The 24,955-nt window shown below is 39.0% G+C and overlaps 1 protein-coding gene across 1 annotated transcript in view; it reads right to left on the bottom strand.

The window, feature by feature from the left end:
• LOC6557044 (ecdysone-induced protein 74EF) overlaps nt 1-15,937 on the bottom strand; it is a 37,906-nt gene extending 21,969 nt beyond the window's left edge. Inside the window, exons 1-5 of the mRNA XM_032742970.2 lie at nt 15,712-15,937; nt 15,425-15,478; nt 15,113-15,328; nt 14,597-14,828; nt 14,343-14,525 (exon numbers count right to left, since the gene is read on the bottom strand). Of these exons, the coding sequence (XP_032598861.1) occupies nt 14,343-14,525; nt 14,597-14,828; nt 15,113-15,328; nt 15,425-15,478; nt 15,712-15,798 (772 nt within the window). The 5' untranslated portion in view covers nt 15,799-15,937. The remainder of the gene's footprint in view (nt 1-14,342; nt 14,526-14,596; nt 14,829-15,112; nt 15,329-15,424; nt 15,479-15,711) is intronic.
• Nucleotides 15,938-24,955: the final 9,018 nt, after the last annotated feature.

The following is a 24,955-nucleotide window of genomic DNA, read 5'->3' as shown; positions in this document are numbered from 1 at the left end:
CATCATCATCATCAACATCATCATCATGGCAAGCATGCGGCCCTGGTAGCACTGACTGACTAACTGACTGACTTCTTGGCCATGCGGCGAAAACGTAAACAGCAAACGGCCAAACCAAAGGAAATCGCTGGCAAAAAGAAAACGCTGCAACGCGTCGCTTTGCAACACACACACACACACACACACACACAGAGAGAGACATCTGGCCAGCCAGCTAGCAGGCCACATGTGGCCAGTTTCACATTCGATGGTATCGATACTCTTGCCGTTGATTTTCCGAATGTTTTTATTTTTTCTGTATTTTGGCCAGTTTCTTGGCCAGCAAAGCTGCGCCGGCTCCCAAGCCGGAAAGTATTTATTTTAATTAACGAGTAACGTTGGGGTGTATTATTGATTGTGTTGTGTGTGGCTGGCAGTCTCTGTACACACACACACACACACACACACACTCCGGTCGGAGAGTGTTTGATTGTTGTTTTGAGATTTTCTATGATTTGCGAAAGCTTTAAATTTGATTTATGTGTGTAGACTTTCGCTAGAGCTAAAGAGGAATCACTTACTAATGCTAAGCACCTTACAAAGAAGGGATTTGGTAAGGAGAGGAAGCTCACTTCATAGCAATGGTAATTTCAACACATAAATATCAATCAATAAAGCAAAATAAATTAAATATATACATATATATATATATATGTATTGATTTACCATTTGCATGCAAAAACTAAGCCTTGTTCGATTCAATAAAATTTAATTTAAAATGCAGTATTTTTCTAACGCACACATTTACATATACAAATGCATATACATATTTATTATTTGTATTTTTTTTTTATTTTTGCAAATTCAATTTGCAACAATACGTGCAGTTGTGCATCCCCTCGGACAACCTCTACGGTAAACAATGCATTGCATCTAATCCCATATCGAAATGCATTGAAACGTTTCTCGAACTTGCCAACCAAAAGTTGATTAAACTGCACAATAACAAACGGCAACAACAACGATTTTTCAAGTTCAACACAATGAATATAAATTTGAAAGAGGCAGTTTTTGTTGGAAATTTTCCAAAGTATGTTGTGCATTTGTATGTATATTATCTTATAGCATATCTCTCTGTCTGTCTGTCTGTCTGTATGTATATAATAGTAATAATAATAAAAGATGCAGCTGCAAAGCCTTAATCAAACAAAATTCTCACACATTATCATGTCGCTGATTAGTACCTAAATATGAAGAAAATATATATAAAAAAAAATAAATAAAATAAATAAATAAATAATAAAGACACTGAGCAACTATCAAGCTGAAAGTTCAAATCTAATGCAGTCCAACTGCAAATTGCTGTTGTTGTTGTTTTTGCGATTTGTATGCTAGTTCGTAGGCATAGTTGTGTGTATGTATGTGTGTGTGTGTGTGTGTGTGTGTTTGTGTGTGTGTGTGTGTAAATTGCCGTGTACGTTTCATTTTCATTTCATTTATACCCAGTACGCCATTGAGCTGAGAGAGCTCTTAGCGCTGGTGCTAACTAATTTGACATGTGCATTTTTTAACTGTCATCGTATCTATTAAAACATATGCCCATAAAAATGTCAAGCTAATTAAACCCATTGATTAATTAAAAGCATTGTTGATGCAACTTTATTTACGTTAATTTATTTATACTAAATTAACTTTAGAAGTGAAGCCCACAAATTTCTTAAGTGCTTATCTAACTTTTGCAACTTAATATATCATGTCAGCCAACATTGAATATCGTTAATGTAAAATACAAGCGCGCAACTCTTAACCAATGGTTAATCGTGTTGTTTATTACCAAAAGAAAAGACCTCCCCCACTTGCAGCGTATCTGGTAGTCAAGCACTCTCTGCTTAGCTAGTTTTACTTGTTTTGCTTTTGGTTTTTGTTGTTTGTTTACGTGTTTTATTGAAAAAGATTTTCAATGCCATTATTGTGCATGTCTGCCTGTCTGTGTGTATGTGTGTGTGTGTGTGTGTGTGTGTGTGTGTGTGCAAGTCTGTATGTATGTGTGTGTAAGTTGTAAATGCAAGCAAAGCAAACGTCCGTCTAACTGTACGACCGTCAACCGCAGACATTGGGACTGAGAAGACAGAGGCGACAGGCATTAGAGGCGTCGGCAGACGGCGTACAGTGACGCTGGCGCTGACGTTGACGTTGGCGCAGACGCAGACGCTGACAGCAACAGCAAACGCAACAGCGACTGTAAAAATAGCAAAGCAAAGCTGACGGCGACAGCTCATCCAACGTTCGTTTTCGTCAGCAAGTCACTGCTACTAACTTACACTCAACTGTAATATATATCTATATAATATATATATATATATATTATATATATATTATATATATATGCATGTGCATGTGTATGTGTGTGTGTGAGAGAGCTGAGCTTAAAGTTTTGTGTGAAACTTGGCGTGGCTGGCATATGGCCTATTCGTGATTTCCTTTCCTAGACTATCCTTCCTTCCATTTTTTTTTCCAGCACATTGGAAAAAAGTCTCCAGCTGTTTTAATAGCCATAATTAATGGGGCTTTGAACAGTTGGACAGGACATTCCAGCTGCTTAAGCCTTTAAGCTGTATTAATCCCTTTTGTAATTATTTTATTTTTAGTTTAGTTTAATTTAATTTTAGTTTAGTTAAGATTCTTGCCACCATTTCTATATCGTCGCTTATTAAAACCGACTTTGTTCAGCATTCAAAGTCGCATCTTTCTAAGCAGACTAAAGTCGATCTGCCAGCGAAATTGTTGGAGCTGCCCTCGCTATTATCTGTTTGCCTAGGCTCTGTGTAATTATTAATAACTATGTGTGTAGAAACATGTGCTCAAAGAAAGTTTTTCACCGACATGGATGGCCGGCAGCCGGCAAATTGATCGTGCAATAATTACTGCATAGCTGCAAGTTACAAGTTGCAAGCTGCAAATTGTTGTTGCCGATGCTGCTGCTGCTGCTGCCGCTGTGGCTGTGGCTGCTAGATGAAATGATGGTGATGATGATGAAGTTGTTTGCTGCTGCAAATGGAAAGCAATGAGAGGGAAAGTGTTTTGCCACTATTGGCAGTTTAAATTTTCCATGGCATGCCGCTAATAATTCCAATTCGTAATGCCGCATAATACACAACATACACACACACACACACACACACACACACACACACACATGCATACATATATAGTGACAGAGACACACATCCATTCATTGGCATTGAAACGAGTCAAACGACGCAGTCGAGTTGAAGGCGAGGCACGGGACAGTTGCAACGCGCGATAGGAGGAAGGGGTAGGGGCAGGGGAGGGGGGCGCAACGACAACACGGTACCCTAAGTGAGATCGATCTACAGCTACAACAGCAACAGCTACAGCTCAACAACAGCAACAACAACAATAACAAACGACAAGCATCAAATTTGCACAAACTGCAAACTGCAAAAAACTGCAAACGACATTCAACCAATAGAAGTCAAAGTTCTGAGAGAAGGCGACAGATAACACGTCACTTGACTCGAATGGGGACATGGACAACATGCGTGTCGACCCCCTATCCCCACACACACCCCCTCCCTCTATCTCTCGCTCTCTCTCTGTGTCTCTGTCTCTGTCTCGCTCAGTGGGCAGTCGAAGCTCAACGCTCGACAGTTAGCGACGTGAATCGGAATCGGTATCGGAATCGTTGCGTCGTCGGTTCCCCACGGGCAGAATAGAACACGCCGACAACAGCCACGGGCACAGCAACTGCAATAGCAATCTCCTACCCACCTCCCCACTCCCCTCCCCTTAACCACCACCCCCTTCTAAACTACATACTGTAAAAATAACAAAAATAAAACATTCTCTCTGGCAAAGCGTTTTCAAATGTTGCGTTCGTTTTCGGTGAATTTTTGTATACCCTGTACCCGAATTAAAAATGTGTTGGGTTAGGTTAGGGTGAGTTATGGGCTGAATCATATATCTTAAGACCCATAAACTATAAACATATATATATTCCATCTAGATAGTTATCAAAAGTAGACATTAAGTATAAGAATCCATATTCCAGATAGACTATAAAAGCTTTCAAGTCTAGTCATTCTATTGGCAGCTTCAATTATCGATAAATATCGATATACTATTAACCCTTTCTGATATAATAATGAGTGCAGGGTATCTGCCAGTCAGAAACACTCCCGACTTGGCATAGTTGACTTTTCGCTCTTGGTTTGCTTATTTGTTCTCACTACATTATTTATGTATTTTAAATAGAATTTGCGCGTATTGAACGTGTCGGTTGTGTTCTTGTTGCAGTTGTTGTTGCTGTTGCTTGCGGCATGTTGCAACGGGTTGGCCCAAACAGGGCCAAAACTGGGGGCGCACTTGCCAGCTTTTATGGTCGTGGCTGCCTATCGGTAGCTAAAACAGAAACACAAACAACAATAAACATAGCTAAAACATTTTTCAATTTAATTTGTCGTAGTTCAGCATTTGTTGTTGCTGTTGTTGTTGTTCTCATTGTGTTGTTGCAGCATGCAACACCAATGTTTTGGTATCGGTTAGCGGCAAACGGGTGTTTCTATTGATTTAGATAGATTAAATAGAACTTGTTGAAACTTATCGAATACGCCTAGTTGTAAGAACTCCACAGAATAGTTGAAAGATAAGAAAAATAAATAAAATATTAAAATAACTTAAGAAATGAGAAACTTTTTTTGAGAAACTGCAATTAGATCTTCATGGACAGGGATCGTTATAGCATCATTAGCATTAATTAGTCTAAATAAGAAGTCAACACATCACATAACTGAACTAAGCAGGCTCTAGTCAGGGTGTTAGTAGTAATTTATAAATATCACGTATACGTAATTATCATAAATAATCATATATTTAAGTATATGATATAATATATATCCTATATATATATAGCAATAATTACTACATTCTACATAGGAAAAAAGATCATGAATAAGTTTAATATGCTAAGCACGTTCGATAATATTAACTTAATTTATCAGTCAAGACAACGAGAAGCACCCTGTAACGGCAACTAAAGCACAAATACCTAAAAGCAAATACATTTTATTTGCTTAGGCATATTTTTAATTTGCGAGGAAGGAGAACAAATAATGAGCACTACTGCATTTTTACTCATACAAAACTGCAACAACAACCAAATAGAGACTCACTGAGAATAGTTCTGTTGTGGTTGTTGTTGTTGTTGTAGCGAGAACGAATGAGAAAAACCGAACGAAACGAATAAGGCCGAGCGTTAAACGAACCCAACGAACGAACAGACGAACGAACGAACGAACGAACGAACGAACGAACGGGCGAGCGAACCGACTGAACGAATAGTATAAATAATAATAGCAACAAAATTTCCTTTTCTAGGTCTAGGCCAGATGCACAATTACATTCTAAAATATGCACACACAATATGTATGTATATAGTACACACACACACATACAGTTACATGTATGTATGTATGTATGTATGTGTGTTAGTCTGTCTATTAGTTGTGAGTCTTGATTCTTGAGTCTCCCGATTCCATAAACTTGGTCGCCTGCACTTGATTGTATTATGCATACACATACATATGCATATGCATGTGTGTGTAGGGCATTGGGAGATCTGTTCTCGATCTGTTGCCATCTATAATTGCTGCATCTATAATACGGTTTCAGTTTTACATCCTTTTGGTCTCGTTAGGCGCATAAGCATATGAAAATAACCCATGCATATACATACTAAAACTTATATATAGCTTTTATTTATACACGCATAATATATATTCTACACATTCGCAGCCGGATTATAGATGCACACGTTGTCACCACAGACATCCGCCTAATATTTTGCTGCTGTTCTTTTTGCTGTTGTTGTTCTTATTCTTGTTCTTGTTGTTATTCTGCTTCTTACGCATGCAATTTTCGCTTTCGATTTTGCGTGCAGTGTCTGTGTGTGTGTGTGTGTGTGTTTATTCTTTTTGAAGGACAGACAGTCTCTGTATCGCTATTGCTGTCTCTGTCTCTGTCTCTCCCTCTCTCTCTATCTATCTATGTGTCGATGTGCCTGGGTGTCGATCTGAATACCGACCAACGCCTGGTTCGCTGTCTGTCGCCCCAGTCCCCAGCATAAATGCTTATATATAGACATAAGATATACGTAACATAAATATGTATGTATGTATGTAAGTACGTAAGAACTTTACAACACTGATCAAATATTGCACATTCTAGCCGCATAATGAGATGTCTGCAGTGGCCAGACTCCTGACGCATTATCCACAATCAGTGTTGTGTAAGACATATGGAAATGTAGCTAACTAGATCATAATTATATATATATTATACATAAGGTAATCGCTATATAAAACATGATTACATACATATTTTTAGTATTTATCACTATTAGAACTGTTCGACATGTTATGCAAATGAGAAGATCATCAAGCTGATCTAGAATAATGCACTTTTAGCTTAACTCAAATGAATACCAAGAAAGCTTAAACATTTTTAAAAACTTTGACAGAAAACAACTTGAGCATTTGTTTAGAATATTGAGTAAATCAAATCAAAAACAATGAGTTAGGTTTAACAAATTTTTAAATCTTTCCCCAACAGCATTTAATACTTTAAAATTGAGGACAAAATACGTAAAAAGTCTTATTTTCGTCTGTTCCTGTTTTGTCCGTATAACAATTGCATTTGGTTCAGTGAGTAACTGTAACACACAAAACATACCAGATCCGTTATATATATATATATATATATATTTATATATAAATGCATGTATTGTACATCCAATTAGTCGTCGGCAGATGACACAGATACGTTTTGCGATACTTTTTTTCCGCTCATTTTCCTCATTTGCTAAACGTAATTTTCTTACATTTCGCACACAATTTTTGCTCGAGAGAAAGACTTGTCTATCATGCATATCCGTTTTAACACATACTCTGCTCTATATATATATACATATATATATATATATATATATGTATATATGCGTTTATAAATGTCGGCACGATCAGAAGAGACCATAAACCTAGACAGATGTCTAAATTATATATAGAGTCGTAGTCACTGTGGATGACTGATTATGGCAAAGATGCTGCAGCGTAAATTTGTGTGGGTGGTGGGTGGTTAACATGCGGAACGATTGGTTGACTGATTGACTGGGTGACTGTGTGACTGTGTGACAGGAGGTGATAATTAGGGGCACCCGCTAATTCTCCGACATACAAAAGTATATGATTATTTTTTGCCAGTGTAGTCGCTGCATGCATATTTATTGAATGTTTGCCAATGGGTCACATAGAAAGAAGGGGGGACAGTTGGAGCTGGCACTAGAACTAGAACCCCATGAACTGCACAATGGAAATGTTTGCTCAATGGCGGAAAATGGATATGCAAACAAGAAGCAAAAGCAAAAGCAAAAGCAACAACAACAGCAACAAAAACAGCAAGAAAGAAATAAAGAAAGAAGAAGCAAGAGCAGTTTATATTTTGTATAATGAAGCGCCTCGCGCCAATGAAAGCAAAAAGACTGCGACGCTGGCAGCGACTGCGGCAGAGACGCCGACAGCGTCGTTGACGATGCGCATCTAAGTCTTTTTCATATATGTGTCGTGGAGGGGCGCAGGGGAGTAGTGGCGAAAGGAGAGCTTTCGCAGATTCTCGCGAGCGGGGCTGACTGTGTTTGCCTTGCGTTTGTTTTACACACGCACACAGAGACAAGCATGTGTGTGTGTATGTGTGAGCACATACATAAAATACTTCGTCACGCGAGTGCAGCGAACTAATTCAAGGCTGCATACCACACGCTACAGCCAAAGCAAAAATAAAGCTATCGTTGTATTTGTGTATTGCTTGCTTGCTTGCTCTCCGCTTGGTTGGGCGCTCTGTCGCTGCGGCTGAGCGAAAATGTGTGTTTGGTTGCTCACTGTCTTTCTCTCTGCCTCTCTCGCTCGCACACAAATGCACATTTGGCTTTGCTTTTGTGTGTGCAGTCAAGACAAGTTCAGCGCTAAACATTCAAAGCCGACCAAAGCCTAAACGCAAAAGATTGCGACGAACGCAAAGACGAGACGAAGGCGAGACGAAGACGAGACGAAGACGAGGCGAAGACGAGACGAAGACGAGACGAAGACGAGACGAAGACTAGTCGAAGACGAGACGAAGTCGAGACGAAGACGTTGCTGAAGACGCAGACGAAGACTGCGACGCAAGCGGAGACGTAGACTAAGACCAGAGACTCAGCGACTGCGACTGAGAATTTTGTAAGGTTGTATCATCATTATGATCGTTATGATCATTATGTTCATTATGGTGATGATGATGTGGATGATAATCATTTGGAGCTGGCTTTTGTTTTCATTTGTGACTTTTATAACGAGATGCGAAGTCTGCGGCACACGCTCTAATGCAATCAAAGTAAGCACAGCAAGCACAGCAAGCAACAAAAGCGAACGTCGCACAAGCTGTGAAACTGCGAAACTGGAACTGGAACCAAAAACACACACATACATGACACACGCACGCACACACACACATAGACTGCAAACCCCCTCTCGCTCTCCACCAATTATCATCCTTCCTGCACCCATTCAGTATTCAGTTCATTTGCTCAATTCTTTGCCGTTTGCGTTGCTGCCGCTGCACAGTGGTGGAGATTGGGGTTGGGGGAGGTGGAGGGGACTTGCTGCTCTAATGGGTGCAGCGAAATGTGTTGCCTGTTTTTGCTGTTGCTGTTGCTGTGTTGCATATGGAAAAGCGTCGTTTCATTTTCATTGGCTGTTATCGCCATAGAGAGAAAATGCATTTCCACCTCAAACGCCAGCATTGCCACCCCACTAAACACACACACACACACACACAGACAGCAACATACATGTGCTCTATTATTATTTTCATTTGTCTGTTTTGTGTTTGCAGCTTGTTGCACTGTTATTGTTATTGTGGTTTGTTTTGTGTGTGTGGGGTGAAGGTGAAAATTTCCACCGTGCCGCGGCACCAAAACGATCGTCCACCAACAATGGATGTCGATCTTTTGACTGCTGTTGTTGTTGTTGTTGTAGTTTTAGTTGTTGTTGTTTGAGTTGTTGTTGTTTGAGTTGTCGTTGTTGTTGTTTGCTTGTTGTTGTTCTTTGCTTGCTGTGTTAATGGGTTACAGTGCAATTAGGACAGTGTGCCTATCGCCAGAGTGTGTTTATTGAATTTCAATTTGTTTTTCAGCGCACGCTTTAAGTGTGCTTAGGAAAAAAGTGATAGTGTTGATAAACAGTATCAGCATACATATATATACATATATCAATGATAAATCTTGAATATACTCGCCAAGGTAAAGGAAATTTAGTAAATCATACATTTCTATATACGAATACAATATTAAAAAATATAAAGGCTACTTTTCAGAAATAGATATATCTAGATATACAAAAAATGTCTAAAACTTGGGAAAGTTGCTTGACTCTCTTTCAAAAATATATTTCTTAAAATTATACCTTTAGCACTTTTTTTGTAGAAAGAAAAAATCTTAAGGATTCAAAATATTTTTTATTTATTATTAGTTATTTCCAACATTTACAAGTCCCAGCTTCAACAGAACAAATTAATTTTACATCAGATATCAGATATTGTGTCTGTGTCAATCAGCGACTGCTTAGATCTTTTGATCCATTCTAGTCACTTGTGGCAGCTAATTAAGTTGCCACCTTTTGGCGCACCCAATGCAGCTTTTCTATTCCAGTTGCACAATTGGCCGGCAAAACTAATTAAAGATATTCATATTGATGGAGTTGTCATTAATCAATCCCAAACAAAATGGCGCCAAGAAAAATGACATCACATGCAATACAAAATACAAAACACAAAATACAAAATACAAAACACAAAATACAAAAGACGTTAGCCGAAAGACCAAAAACAAGGCCTCATCTGGCACACGAGCTTAACAAGGTGAGGCTCCTGCAACTGACTAAGTATTAAGAACAAATGCAATTGTAATGATTGCAGAAGATCGACTATTCAAATACCCTACAATTCAAAAGATATTTTTTTGTTGAGTGGTAAACTTATCTTACTCCACAGCAGCAGATATTTGTCTAACTACAATATAGAAATTCAATTAATATTTTGAATTATTTTCTTATAAATTATTACAACTAACTCCTCATCTCTCACTATCTTTTTAATCTTTTATTTTTCTTTTATTAGTAACCTAATTTTTTAGTCTGATTGGTTTTTCTTGGTTTTCCCAATGCTTGCATTAAATTTTGAACCATTTTACATTTTAATACCCACAGATTTCATGCATTCTTTATTAATTTTATGTTCATTTTATGTATTTAATAACTTGCGCTTAATTTTATATATTTTTAGTTGTAACTTCATTATTTTGCTTAATTAATTCGCTTAGTTTCTTTCTAAAACAATATATTTTCATAGATGAGAGAGCAATATCCTTTCGCTACTTGCTGCAATTATTGCAGGGTATTGAAACGGTATTTCGGCTATCCGTCAGTTGCCGAACTTTAGCCAGCCAATCCTCTATAATTAGATCAAAATGATGATAGACTTGCTCGACACTTAACTTCCCCATGTTGGCGTTCAAGCAGGGTATTTAAATGATATCCGTTAATACTTGAACCCAGCGGTCAACTGCGTCTTGCGTGACATAAAAACTCGTAACATAAAAAACTACAAATAATAACACACAAGAGAGAAAAAAAAAACAAAAAAAAACCCGAACAATTTTAGACAAGTCGCCAGCCAAATGCATGAAAATTAAAACGAAATAAATAAATGGGAAAAACATAGAAAAAGCAACAACAACAGCAGCAGCAACTAATAAAATATATGTAAAAAAAACAACAATTGCCAATCCACCAATCAACAAAATTGCAAAGTGCATTTAGCAGTGGCAACATTTTGCACTTGAGGCAAATGCCAGGGTAGAGGCTGGGGGCGGTAGCTGCTACAAGGGGGTAAGGGGTATGTGGGGGGCAGAGGGGGAGCCGTGTAGTAGGGGTTAGCTGACGCTTAGACGGCGGTGACGGTGGTGACAGTGACGTGCTCGGCCCGGTTCGCTGGCTGGCAATGGACAAATGAACGCCCCTGACATCGTTTGTTGTTGTTGCTGTTGTTGTTGCAATTGTTGTTTGTTTCAGTTTGATTGTTGTTGCTTTAGTTATAATGTTAATTGTGGTTAGGCGATTTGTTGGCCGGGGCACACGCAGAAATCCTGATTTGGCTATAACAACGCACATTTGAAAAGCGCGACACGATTTGAAATTCAAATTGCAGCCAAGAAATGCGTGCAACGCTGCAGCAGCAGCAGCAACTGTTGCTGCTGCTGTTGTTGTTGCAGTTGTTGCAGTTGTTGCTTGATTTAGCCATGAGCCATGAGCTATGGCTAAAAGCAATGCACTGCCAGCCAGCCAGCCAATAGAATAGAAAATGTCAGTTAACTAATCAACCAACAAACAGCCAACAACAAACGAGGGATGGGCCAACAAGAAGCGTTTGATTTGAAGTGTCGAAAAGTGTGGGAAACATTTAATTTATATTAAAAAAAAAATCAATAAAAAATTACAACATATTTATTCATATTTGATAATCGTTGATTTATTTTCTTTTATTAATATTCTAACATGAATTTTGGACAGTTCAAATTGCTGGTAATTCATTTTATAGTTGCTAGTTTTCCATTTATCTTTTGGCTACATTTTATTAATAATAATCTTAATAAATACACTTCTCCTTTGGCACATTCTCATCCACAGACCAACATTGATTTATGGGGCTGCTAAGGAATATTTGCTTATGATTAATTTGGGCAACCCTTAACAAAATAAACACAATCCTCTATAAAATGCTCAACATTTATTTCATTTAGGCAGTCCTCAAGAATATTATATAAAAGACTCAAGCTATTAATAACAAGAGAAAACCCCGCATAAAAATGTGCGATTTATGCGTTGCCCATCCCTGAAGTGAACGGACGGACCAACAACAACAACAACAACAACAACTGCTGCAGCAGCAACAAACAACGAAATCAGCGAACGCAGAAACTAACGCACTTTTCAAAAATTAAAACTGCTACTTTGAGTTGGTCGTGTGTGGAACCCCTTGACATTAATAACGTGGCCAAGTCGCAGCCAGCCAGCTAACTGATGACAAAGCCATGTTGGGCTTGAGGAGGGGCGGAGGGTTGGGGAGGGGGTGTCTCAGTGACTAGCAGGGTGGCCGCAATAGAACCTTGGACGTCGACTGCCTCGACAAGTAGCAAGTAGCGAGCAGCAAGAACAATCTTTATGCAGCAGCAATGTCAACGGCTTGTTCAGCAGAAGAGACGCCGCCGCCGCCGCCGCCGCCGCCGCCGCCGTCGCTGATTGGGCCCCAACACATTTTGTGCCTGGTCCCCAGAAAAGGTGGCCACACTCATCAAGCGTAGCAGAAGCGTATCCTTGAAACTGAAAATTAAAGTTCAATGCTTGAGCGGCGCTTGAACCCAACAGGACACGACCCAGCCAGCCAAACAACCAAACAGCCAACCAGCCCAGTCAGCATGAAATGGCAGCAGCAATGTCTACCCCCCAAAAAAGAAAAAAACAAGAAGAAAAATAAAATAAGCCACCCAACAAACTCAGGCAGCCGCACCAATACCACCCGCCACCCCCCAAACTGAAGTCTATTCAGGCTAGCGAACAGCCCCAAAAAATTGTTGATTGCGCCCATTTTTATGTCTGTTTCATTTTTACGACTGAACTCGCACGAAAATTTCAAGTTCAAGGTTGCCTGGTAAGCAGCCGCCCCAAAAGCAGCAACCACAACAACAACAAGCACAACTCATCCAGTGCCAGACTTGAGTCTGAGGCACAATTCACATAAAAACGTTGACGTCGTCGTCGGCTTTGTCTGCCACACACACAAAATGGTTGTGTGGGCCGCCATTTTGTCTGTGTGTGAAAATATACATATATATATATATAATATATACGTGGGGGGCCCAATACAGGCGTAAAAATTGTTTCCTACAACACCAATGCGAACGCAACGTGGCAATATCCTTTTGACCTTGAGCGCACAATTTCCACACGCAAAATTTATTGACCTGCCCGCAGGGCAAACAAACATTTTCGCCTCTCCTCTCTTTCACTCGCTCTCTCTCTCTCTCTCTCTCTCTCTGCCTCTTTCTCTCCCTCTCTCTTTCTGTCTAGCTGGCTTGCCGTCTCCGTCTTGTGCACAGCAGCAGCGTGTGAAGGAAATATAAAAAGGCCCAAAAAGTAGAGGGAAACCAGCGAGAACGGCTGTGCTATACACTGTTTTGCAGTGTAATAATATATAAATAGTTATAAATATAATTTAATAATATTTGTAGCTATAGAAATATGCATTTAATCTACTGTGGATATTGTATACTAGATAAGCCAGCAAGCACGACTGCACTATACACTGTTTGCTCTCAAACCACGAGAAAGACAAAACAATAAAAATATATATATATATATATATATATATATATATATATAGATATAGCTATAAAAAAATGCATTCTATATGTGATGCGTAGCTAGTCTTATTATTTTCCTCAGTCATCTTCAACAGTACTAAACTCTATATACTCTTTTGCCATATTTTTGCAGGGCATACAGACAAAGGCAAAGTTCCCGCAAAATGCACCCCGCACACCGCGCTGAGCTCTGTCTGGGGTTTAGGACCGTTAGAAAAGGAAGTAGGTGCTTTTATTTAACTATTTGTGTGTGTGTGTATATGTGTGTGCTTGTCTGCTCTGTCAGCTATATTTGGAGGCAGCAACGGTAAATAACTCAAAATCCGACTTTCCTCAAGCCTTGTGTCAATAAACCCAAAATAACCATAGAGAATTTATATTTAGTTGCTTTTAATATTTGCCACGCTATGTTTACAAACAATCGAACTTTATACTTTAATAATTAAATTAATGAATTAATTTTACATTTATGCCATTCGCTGCAGCGAAAACGATATTCGAAAAAGTCTCCAGATCGTTACGATAAATTTAAATCGACATTTTCACCACTTAGCTAAGTTTCGCACCAGTTCAATAATTGGGCAGTTTCGTTAAGCTGAACTTAGCATATACATAAACCACAATGGAAAAATGCTGTTTATCAAAGACATACAACCTATGCGGTCGCTTATCAATGACACAGTGAGTGCAAAACTGTTGTATAAGTAAAAGCTCTCAAAGCTTTGTTCACTCGCAACTGCGCGCAGCTAACTTAAAGCTAATGACGAAGCGCAGCCAGCTTCACTTTTAAGTTTTAAAAAGAAACGCGCAATATTTAAAAATGTATTTAGTGACTCACCGTCCAGCTTATCCAAACGCTTGTCAATATTTAAGCATTTCGACATCAGTTTTTCCACTAGCAACGGATTCGCCGAGGCGCTGGTCACCGTCACAAAACGCGACTCCTCCGGCGTACAATCGCCATTGCTGTTGTTGTTGTTGTTATTGTTATTGTTGAGCAGATCGCAGGGCAGCAAAAAACCTATATATATATATAAAAAATAAATATGCAATTCAATTTCGAATAGAGCTCTGAATTTGAAGAGCTTTTACCCGTTCGCTTGGCGGACGCAGCTGTCGCCGAGCTGGCGCCAAAGCCGAGCAGCTGCTGGCCATGTCCATTGGGATTGCCGCCGCTATCCGCCAAACTGGCACCCACAGAATCGACCAGACCCTGAACACTCAGTTGGGCATTATCTTTCGCCAGTAGATCATCGCCGGCGACAACTGAGGCGGCAACGCTGGCAAAATCATTATCGCTGATAACGTTGTTGTTGTTCTCCTCCTAGGAAAGAGATAGCAATAGAAGAAGAAGAAAAAGCAGAAGTTTTTGTGTGGTTGTTGTTGTTGTTGCAGTCAGGGAAGAAAAGAGCAAACGAAATAAAATTATAAATGGTAAAATGTTAAAAAGTTCTTCCGTTTTCTTTCAGATATAAGCAAAAAGGGGAGTCCTGCGCATAAGAGTATGAATGTGTGTGTGTGTGTATGTGAATATATGTATGTGTGTGTGTGCGTGTGTGTGTGTGTGTAGTTCAACTTGTCTGTGTTTCATTTTCTTGGCGGATGTACATTTTCGACTTTGACCTCAACAGTCGCCAAATCGGACAGCAGGCTCTCGATCTCAAAGCTGCTCTCGGAGAGCGTGCGAAAAAGCTCATCGGAGGAGTCGCTGCCACAGAGTGGCTCCACCACCACATTCACATTGCGCGCCGCCGAGCCGCAAAGCTCCTGGCTGTCAGCGGCTTGTTGTTGCTGTTGTTGTTGCTGCTGCTGTTGCTGCTGCTGCTGTTGTAGTTGATGTAGTTGCTGTTGTTGTTGTTGCTGTTGTAGCTGCTGTTGCTGAAGTTGCTGATGTTGTTGTTGGAGTTGCTGCTGCAATGCGTTGTTTGTGCCAACTGTTGGATTAATATTCTCAGCATTGACCGTGGAATCGTCCTGCGAGAGAGAGAGCGAGACAGAAAGAGAACGAGCATTATTAAGTGGAAGAGCTTTTGAAAAGCTCATTTGCTGCACAGAGGAGCAGCTTGAAAGACTTCCAATAAGATTCCAATCAGTTTGAGATCGGAAAACATGCTCATAAAAAGGAAAAGTTTGAGCTGAGCGCTGAATGCACATCAGTCAAACAGTTGCATACAGAGAGAGAGAGAGAGAGAGAGAGAGATATTTACCGCAATGCATGCTGCCAAGTCTAGACCACCAACAAGACGACCATCGTTATCCGGACACCAGAGCAGTGCGTCATCGATAAATGGCATCGCTGATAGGGCAAAGCCTGCACTGCAAATGCTGTTAACTGCCAGCGTTAAGCCGTTTCCTGTTACCCCTTTTTCACTTGAAAATATCTTCTTGTCAACCGATGGGGTTGCTTTTATATATGTTTTTATCTTTTTATCGTTTAGTTAAACTAATCAAAAAGTTGTGTTTCCTTTTTGTTGCTGCTGTAAACTTTTACTTTTATCACACGTTGTATTTATTCACTTTGTTTTTGTTTTTGTTTTTCTTTCAGATTTGCATCAGATTATTTTTAGGCACTTTTTTTTAGACGGTTTTGGTTTGGTTTCCGTTTTTGTTTTTGTTTTTGTTTTGTTTACTTGTTGTTACACTTAAAAGTTTACGCTCAACTGCAGTAGTTTTAATTGTTTATGATTTTGGAAGCTGGTTTGTTTAACCAAAAAAATATGTAAAAAATAAGACCACTCTAAAATTCGATTATTTACTATGTGTATATGGTATATATACTTATTATCAGTTTAATGTATGTGTATACATATATATATATTACTATTATTATTATTTTGGCTTAAATTTGTTAATAGTTTTTTTTTTGTTTTTGGATTTTTCCCGTTCAGCTGTTTTACGTCTAAAAGTCTGCAATGAAAAGAAAGCAAAATCACAAGTCAAAAAGTGCACAGATTCCAAATAAATTCAAATTGAAATTTACATGTTTCCCACTCTTTCAAAACTGAGACGATTTTCAAAAACCTGGCCTTCTTGAGCATTATTTGATCTATAGAATAATACTGCATTTAAAGTTGAAAACGCAATTTGAGCTCGAAATTTATGCTAAAAGTTCTTGTAAACTTTATTTCCTTAATTATAATTTTTGCTCTATATATTAATACTGCATTTAAATTAGGAAATTCTTGTTTACTATGATTTTTCATGACTTAATAGATTAATATAATGTCTTCCGCTACTTTGATAAATATGCGCTTAAAATTCAATATCCTTAGACTGTAATTATTGTATAGCCTCAGTTATTGTCGTGTTTGTCTAATTAGTTTGTTTAATTATTGGCAACCAATTGCATTCAGGAGGCGTCTCTTGGAGACCAATTCGATGCGCAACAATGCGAAATGCTCAGTCAAAATAAAACAAACTCGAAAGCAGAAGATGAGGGAATGAGGATTTGAAATTAAAATTGAGAGTTGATGGAAAGTCGTCGTCGCATTTTACATTTTACATTGTTTTACAATAAAGATTTGCTTTGTGTGTGTTTCTTTTTTTTGGCTTCCGGCTATAACCAACTTTGCTTTTGAATCAAAGTTAATTTCGTTTAAAGTTCAATAACATTTCAAATTGCGAATTACGACAGCAAACGGCGCCCTGCAAAATGTGTGGAGAAGGGTTCGAGTGGAGTAGGGGGCTGTGGACAGTTTCCATTGCTAAAATGTGCAACAGCTGCGCGAAGAAAACAAAAAAAAAAATCAAAAAAGAAAAACAGAGTTGCAAGAAAAACCAAAACAAGCAGCAGCCAGCAACAACAACAAAACAGCAAAAGCAACTTTGGAAAAATGCTTTTTACATAACATGTTATTGAACCGCATGCAAAGCTAACAACAACAGCAACAACGGCAACAACAGCAACAACAACAACACGTTTAACTGCTGCAGTTGCTGTTGGCTCTCTCTAAGCTGCCAAAACCATTGCAAGTGAAAGTCTAACAACAACTACAATAACAACAACAACAACAACAACAGCTGCAACTCGGCGCAAAAAGTTCGTTAACATTGAACTACGAACAACGAACAAATGGCGATGGCAAAAAGCTGCAATAACAGCAATAACAGCAGCAGCAGCAGCGAAAGAGAGAGAGTACATTGAACAGCAACAACAGCAACAGCAACGATAATTGACATTACAGCATTGCGCTGCCTGGCACTGATGCTGCTGCCGCTGCCGCTGTCCGCGTCGCTGCCAACTGTTGACTGCGCTGGTTGCGTCGCTGCGCCTGCGCCTGCGCTGGTTTTTCCATTGCATGCCAGTTTGCAATAGTTGCTGTTGTTATTGTTACTATTGCTGTTGTTGTTGTTGCTGTTTGGTGATGCGCATGCGGCGCGGAAAACTCGTTTTCCATTACTCAATACAAGCAGCAGCAGCAGCAGCTGGCGGCGGCGGCGGCTATTCACTTTTCTGCCAGCAAGTTCATAGAAGAAAACTTGAAAGAAAATGCCAAAGAGAGCCCAAACAAAAACAACAACAACAGCAGCAACAAACACTGGCACATACACTCAGACAAAAAACTATGCAATAGAACGGGCAAAAAGTAATTAGCGAAATATAATTTCCTCATTTTCGAAAGTTTCCAAATACTTTATTTTTGAGTAATTTTCGTTTCCACAAAAGATATTTCAGCATTTAAGTACGAAAGTTGAAAAACTACTTAAACTAAGAGTTGGCAGGTGTTTTTCCTTCTCTTTCCAAGCTGGCAATGCTTTTAATTATTTTTAATGAAATCTAAGTATAAAATGTGAATAAAATTTGACCTGCGACCGGCAAAAGATACATCTAAATTATGAAAAGAGGTCACCAAACAATTAACAGTTATCGCTTTATTAAAAATAATAATTCCTAATTGAACTAAATAAAGTTGTACAAATTGTATACATGGGGTAGTTTTTATACTCTTTTTTATGGGTAGAAATAGAAATATAATATAAATAAATCTGAATGCATTCTGTGAATCTTTTCCTGAAGATTCGAAGTAGAAATGAAAAACATTTTAGCTGGAATCAGAATCAGGAAAATAACGATAAGGAAAGATATTTGTGGATTTATCTTTATTTTGTTCTTCTAAATCCTAATTTCCACTGTCTAAATTCTAGTTCACCTATTTTTTTTAGAATGTACCTTTCGCTTGCATTAGAAATTGCTATTTGTTGTTGATGTTGTTGTTCAGTGGCGCCATCTTCTGCTGCTGTTGCCATTGTTGCAGTTGCAATTGCTTGTTGCCTGTTGCCTGCTGCCTGTTGCCTGCTGCCTGTTGCCTGCTGCCTGGTTGCATGCTGCATGCCGCCTAATATACATTGATTACAAGATGTTTGACGTTTATGCAAAATATTGGCTTTGCCTCTGTCTAATAACAGGGCAAACGGTGCGTATACACAATCTTTGATTAGACACCACCCAGCACAGCACTGCTCTGCTGCTCTGCTGATGGAGCATTATTAGCTGGCCACAGTTTCTATATATATTTTTTTTTTTCTATACTATTTCGCATTGTGCTGGGAGCATTTCCTGGTGCTGGTGCTGCTGCTGCTGCTGCTGCACTCTGGCTAATGCTCTTGATAATGGGTGCGGTTCGTGGTTGGTTCGAGAGGTTCTGCCAAAGACAGCCGAATGCAAATGCAAATGCAAATTTGCAAGAGTCAAGTAAAAGTGCTCGAGACTTGACCCTACCCTAATCAATACTATATGTCTCAGTAACTCTAACTGTAGTCATTAAGAAATTTGTAGGATGGGGTGCAAAGTCAAAGATAAACCAAGGCCACAAAGAATTATTCAATTAGAAAATCGGCTCAGTTTTGACAAATTTATGGGAGTCGAAAATTTATTTGAATTTGAATTGTAATTAAATATGTTGCTTACCTCCGATATATGTGTATATATATTTTGTATTCGGTTATCCTTAACGTGTTTGTAAATATTTTGTTGCACGTTTCGACCGCAAAAACGGTGGCTTAAACTGTTTGTCACTAAAGTGTATATATATATATGTATATATATAGATATATATGTGTATGTATATATGTTTATGTATAGGTATGCTAGATAACTATATTTTTGCTTTAAACTACAAGGCAGTTTTGTAAAGTTGTCCAAAAAATGTTTGATTATTAAATTGCGTAATTATTTGTTGTTGTTGCACGTTTGCTGGCATGCCACTTGTAGCAGTTGTTGTTGTTGTCGCAGCAGAAGCAGGGACAGAGGCAGGAACAGGAGCCGAAGCGGGAAGCGTTGCCAACTTTTTATTTTGTGTGGGAGCAGGACGAGGAGGAGGAGGAAGAAGAACTCTTTGCTCGGCGTTGCTGTTGTTCTTGTTGTTGTTGTTGCTGCTGTTGCTTTTGTTGTTGTTGCTAGTGCCGTTTTATTTTACAACGTATGCTATAGATGTATAGGTATAAACTTTTATTGTCATTAGCAACATGGCTGACATTGACCAAATTTGCATGTGTTCCCAGTTTTCTGCTTTGGGCACGCATTTATGGTGTTTAAACGTGCGCTGAGGCATTTAGGCTGGTTGTGGGGGGAGGAGGGGGATTCCCCGCTTATAATCGTTGCAATTTGCCCCACTCTCTCTCTCTCTCTCTCTCTCTCGTTCTTCCTCGCTCTTGCTCTCGCTCTGTCTGTGTCTATCTGTGATTAGTGTGCGGCGGCCTCTGCAAAAGACAGAAAGAAGCAAATGATAAACATTAGCTAATCAAATATATATAATTAAGTCTTTTATGTGCTGCATATTTTAAAGTTAAGTTCAGCTATGCAAAATTTGTCAAAAGAACAGGTTCAAAATGTGTGTGTCAAACGTTTCTAGCGCGTGCATAGAAATATATATGTATATATACATATACATATAGATTAATGCGGATATGTCTGCTTCCTTAAGCGGGGATATTCAAAAAACTACGCTCAGCAAGCTTCCCTTGTGCTTTTAATCTACATGAAAAGCTGCTTCAAGAACATTTAAGCATTTTTGTTATTTTTTTTGCCAGTTAATTCTGTGCTTGCAAAGCAATGCATCCCTTAATCAAAACTTTGGCCAAACTACTTGGGCATTCAACTAAATTTATGTACATATGCTTGGCAGAGCTTTTGACTGCAGTCGCAGTCGCAGTCACAGCTAAGAATAAGCTTTTTACATTGTCTAGTGAACAAGAACAAGAACAAGAAGAAGAACAAAAAAAAATGCGTTTGATATGCTCTCTTTGGGGCTTTGACTCAGCAAAAGCGCTGTCGCGGCGACAAGGTGCAAAGAGTTAGTTGATCACAGGCAGACGTTGCGTAGGGGAAGGAGTGCGGGAGAGCGCCGGCGTCTGTTACTACACACACACACACACACACATACAGAGTGCTGCCTTCTCATTTGCTGCGTAAATATGTTTCGTCTAGCGCCTGCTCTTACTTCTGCTCTTGCAGTTGTTGTTGTTGTTAGAGTAGCTTTTGCATATTAGTATTAGTAGTTGTTGTCTATATTCGTCATGTTATGTATGCTTGTGTGTGTGTTCGTGTGTGTGTGTGTATGTGTGCGCTTGTGCTTGTGTTTGTGTGTATGCATCGTGACCTTCTCACACTGTCATGGCTACGTATAAAAATTGTATACAAATAAAAGCTCTCGTTTTATAATTTGTATGCAGCTCCATGCGAGTGAGTGTGTGCGTGTCTCTCTCTCTCTATGTGTGTGTGTGTGTGTCTGTGTGCGTGAAGAACATAGGCGACTCGTGCCTTCGCGACAAAAACAACAACAACAATTCGTATTTCATTGAACAAAATAGTTTTTATGTTCCGCTCAAGATCGCTTTTTTGCAAAGCTTGAAGCGATCGTTGTAGTCGTTGTTGTTGTTGTTGGCTTAGCAAAAGATTTGAACATACTTCCGACTGTGCTGGATGAAAGATTATTTCGGATATGACAAGTTAGAATTTAGCGCTTTAGCTGGATACTCAGGTGCTGAGAGATTGTTTTGCTTTTTTTTGCATATGCTTGAAGGTCAGCAAGAAAAATATTGCTTATGATTGTGTAACATGCTCGAGGGTATCTATAAGTCGTACCCTCTCTATTCATTTACATAGTTAACTAGTGCTGCTGCTGTCCTTTAACTAATTAAGCTAACTTTTGTTCGTTGGCGACTATTTAACACTTAGTCAGAGACAAATCATATTTATTGTATAAAAACAGCAACAACCTTCCTCGAAATGATTTTTCTTCGTCTTTTCAATTTTTTTGTTTTCTTCTTTTGCCTCTAACCGCACGAAAAGGCGCAAATAAGTCGATTTTTCTATTGTTGTTGTCGATGTTGTTGTTGTTGCTGTTGTCACCTTCTGTTCTGATCGATTCAAGTTTAAGGTCGACCCCTTTTGTGGGGAAATCCCCAACCAACAGCACCACCACCCCCCTCCCTGTCTAGACAACAGACCCTTGAGCCGCTAATGCCCAATAATGTGGGGTATTTTGTTATTGTTGCTGTTATTGTTGTTGTCTCTTTCGATGTCTCTGTTGCTGTTGCTCTTGCTGTTGCTGTTACAGGTTGCCAGCCCAAGGACGGAACGAATGTTGTTTTGGATTTAAAAAGCGAGCCTATTTATTGGTTCAAGTCTTGATATGCTACTTGATTTACCGCCATACATAATAATATAGCAAATTAGTAATAAGACTCTTTATATTAAATGTGACCAATTCATTCGATGGTGTTTTAACCATAGATCATTTAAATTGCCTATTAAAAAGGTTAACATTTAATGAACCAATATTTCAACACCAAAAAAAAAATACATTTACATGCAATGTGATATTATGAGGGCCATTTATGATTTATCTATGGAAATAGCCAAAAATCAGAAGGAAAAATATATAAATCATTTCATTAGATGGATTTGGTAGTTTATTATGGGAACTAACTAAAATTGAATATATTAAAAACAAAAAAAAATAAGATTGTTATAATTAGCCTTGGAGTATGCATAGTATTATATATATTGTAGATATAATAGAAAATGTTAGAGTTGCTGAAAGATGACAAACTGCAAAAGCTAACAAAGAAAGAACTGTGAGCGCAACTTGCATTTTAATAAATTTAATGAAATAACCATAAATTTGTATGCTAAAATGAACAATTTATTCACAGCCTTAAACAGTGCGATTCGAGTGGCATAAGAAATAAGACAACAGACCAGACACAGACATATATGCTAATATATATATATATATGTATGTACATCTGTTATGAATATAATAGAGAACATAGAAAAAATCTTAGGTGTCGCACAATTGCTGTTGTTGTTGTTGTTGTCGCTGCTGCTGTTATTCTCGTTTCTCTGCTAAACTGTAAATTCAAATAATTAAATACATAATGCTATAAAAACAGAATAGTCAAGCGCTACTAACCTTAGACAAAAACAAAACAAAAATAAAAACAAAAAGAAAAAGAAAAAAGGCAGAAACACACGAAAAAAAAATAAGACAAAAAGCAAAAGGCAAAAGCAAAAGGCATATCTAACTACAAAATATATGTTTCTATGTCTCGTCAACCACTGCATATTAGTGTTTGTGTGTGTGTGTGTGTGTGTGTGTGTGTGTGCGTGTGTGTAACTGTGTGCGCTTGTATAAAATACGCAACCTTCAAAAAATCTAACAAAGCAAACTTGTTCAATAGTCATATGCGTATCAGGAAGTCAACATTTCAAGGATTGACTCATTGAAAAGTCGAATGCGGCGACGCCGACGACGACGACGGCTACAGCAACAACAAATAAAATACGAGAAACAAGTTAGTCGCTGGTACAAACAGACACACACACACTTACACACACACACACACGCACGCACACACTCAAATACAATCACACTTGCATTAGACGAAAACTTTGAAAAGCGCGCCGGCAAAATGCAGTGCAAAAAAATATTTACAGTAAAGCACACACACACAGACACATGCACACACAGACAGAAACGCACACAGTTGCAGACTCTCTGAGATCACTTGCAATCGCTGCAGTCGCTGCTGCAATTGCCGTTGCTCTCAGAGTGCTGTGAGCTTTTTGGAGAGTGCACTGCTTGCGTGTGTATTGGTGTGCCAGTGCCAGCGAGCGAAATGAGAGAGAGAGAGCGAGAGAGTGGGAGAGTGGGAGAGAGTGTGCTCTTAGGTGCACAATGCTCTTACGTTAAGCACTGACTTCATTCAAACGTGCAGCTCTCCTCTGCTCTGCAGCTGCTCCGCTCTGCTGCTGCTGCTGCTGCCGCTGCTGCTGACTGCATTGTTAAATAAAAAGTGCAAATACCGTAAGATTTGCTTTTGTTGTCGCCGCTGCAGCAGCTCCAGCATTGCGTGGCGATTGCAACAAAAAAAAAAAAGAAACAACAAAAAATTTTACTTTTTATTGCGAAATGTGTTTGGAAAATAAAAGTTTTTATTATATATGCATGAGGTAATTGCCGAATAAGAAGTGCTGTATGTTTTTTTTATTTATTTATTAGCTACCTTTAGTTTGGCCCTGCTTAAAAGTTCAATATGTGGGCCTTCAACCTGTGCATAGTTTTTTTTTGCACGATTCCCGCTCAGGTTCAGTGCTCAGATTCAAGGCAGTAACAGGCATACATATATGGTATACATAATGATAATAACCTAGCCCAGGGCTCCACTTCTGTCTGAGCCAACGACGAATTCAATTTCAATAACGCGATTACTTCTTCAAAACAAACCCAAAAAGCAACAACAACAACAAAAAGTCAACTTCAATTGTAATTCGTGGCGTCGATCGCATGGAAGGTCGTTGCATTAAAAAAGAGTTTAATGACCAAGGAAACTTTTTGCCAAAAAAATATACACACGAAACAAAAGCCAATAACAACAACAATGCGTGAGCTGCAACAACACCAACAACAAGAAGAATAACAACAATTCGCAGTGCGCCCACAACTTATGATGCGCACTCTTCACTCCTCTCTCTCCTCGCACTCCTTTCATGGCAACGCCAACAACAACAACAACAACGAGCAGCAGCAGCAGCACTTGGGAAAGGTCAACGAACAACATTGCCTCCGTCGGTCAAAAGCAGAGTTCACACGTACAGACTTACGCACACATCCAAGCAAGCGCAAGTACACACACACACACACACACACATACAAATGTGCAGTGCAGCGAAGAGCAACAGCAACAAAAATCCAACGGAGCTGGCAAAAAAAAATTTTTGTTTTGCTTTTGCTTTCGCATCGAGTGAAGTGAAATGAGTGTAAAATGAAGTTGAGTTGAGTTGCGTATTTGAGCTGAAGTTACAGCCGGGCAGCGTTGTGTGCAGAGCCGATTGACAATGAGTAATTAATACGTTTAATTAATTGTTGTTACTCATATTGAGTCATTTTCGGTGCAGCAGCAGCTGTAGCCGCAGCAGCAGCAGGGCGACGCTTACGCCTACGCGAG

The sequence above is a fragment of the Drosophila grimshawi genome, unplaced genomic scaffold (genome assembly GCF_018153295.1).
Source record: "Drosophila grimshawi isolate 15287-2541.00 unplaced genomic scaffold, ASM1815329v1 contig_44, whole genome shotgun sequence".
Lineage (NCBI taxonomy): Eukaryota > Metazoa > Arthropoda > Insecta > Diptera > Drosophilidae > Drosophila > Drosophila grimshawi.
The sequence above is the reverse complement of the archived record's forward strand: the minus strand, read 5'-3'. Positions and strand labels throughout refer to the sequence as shown.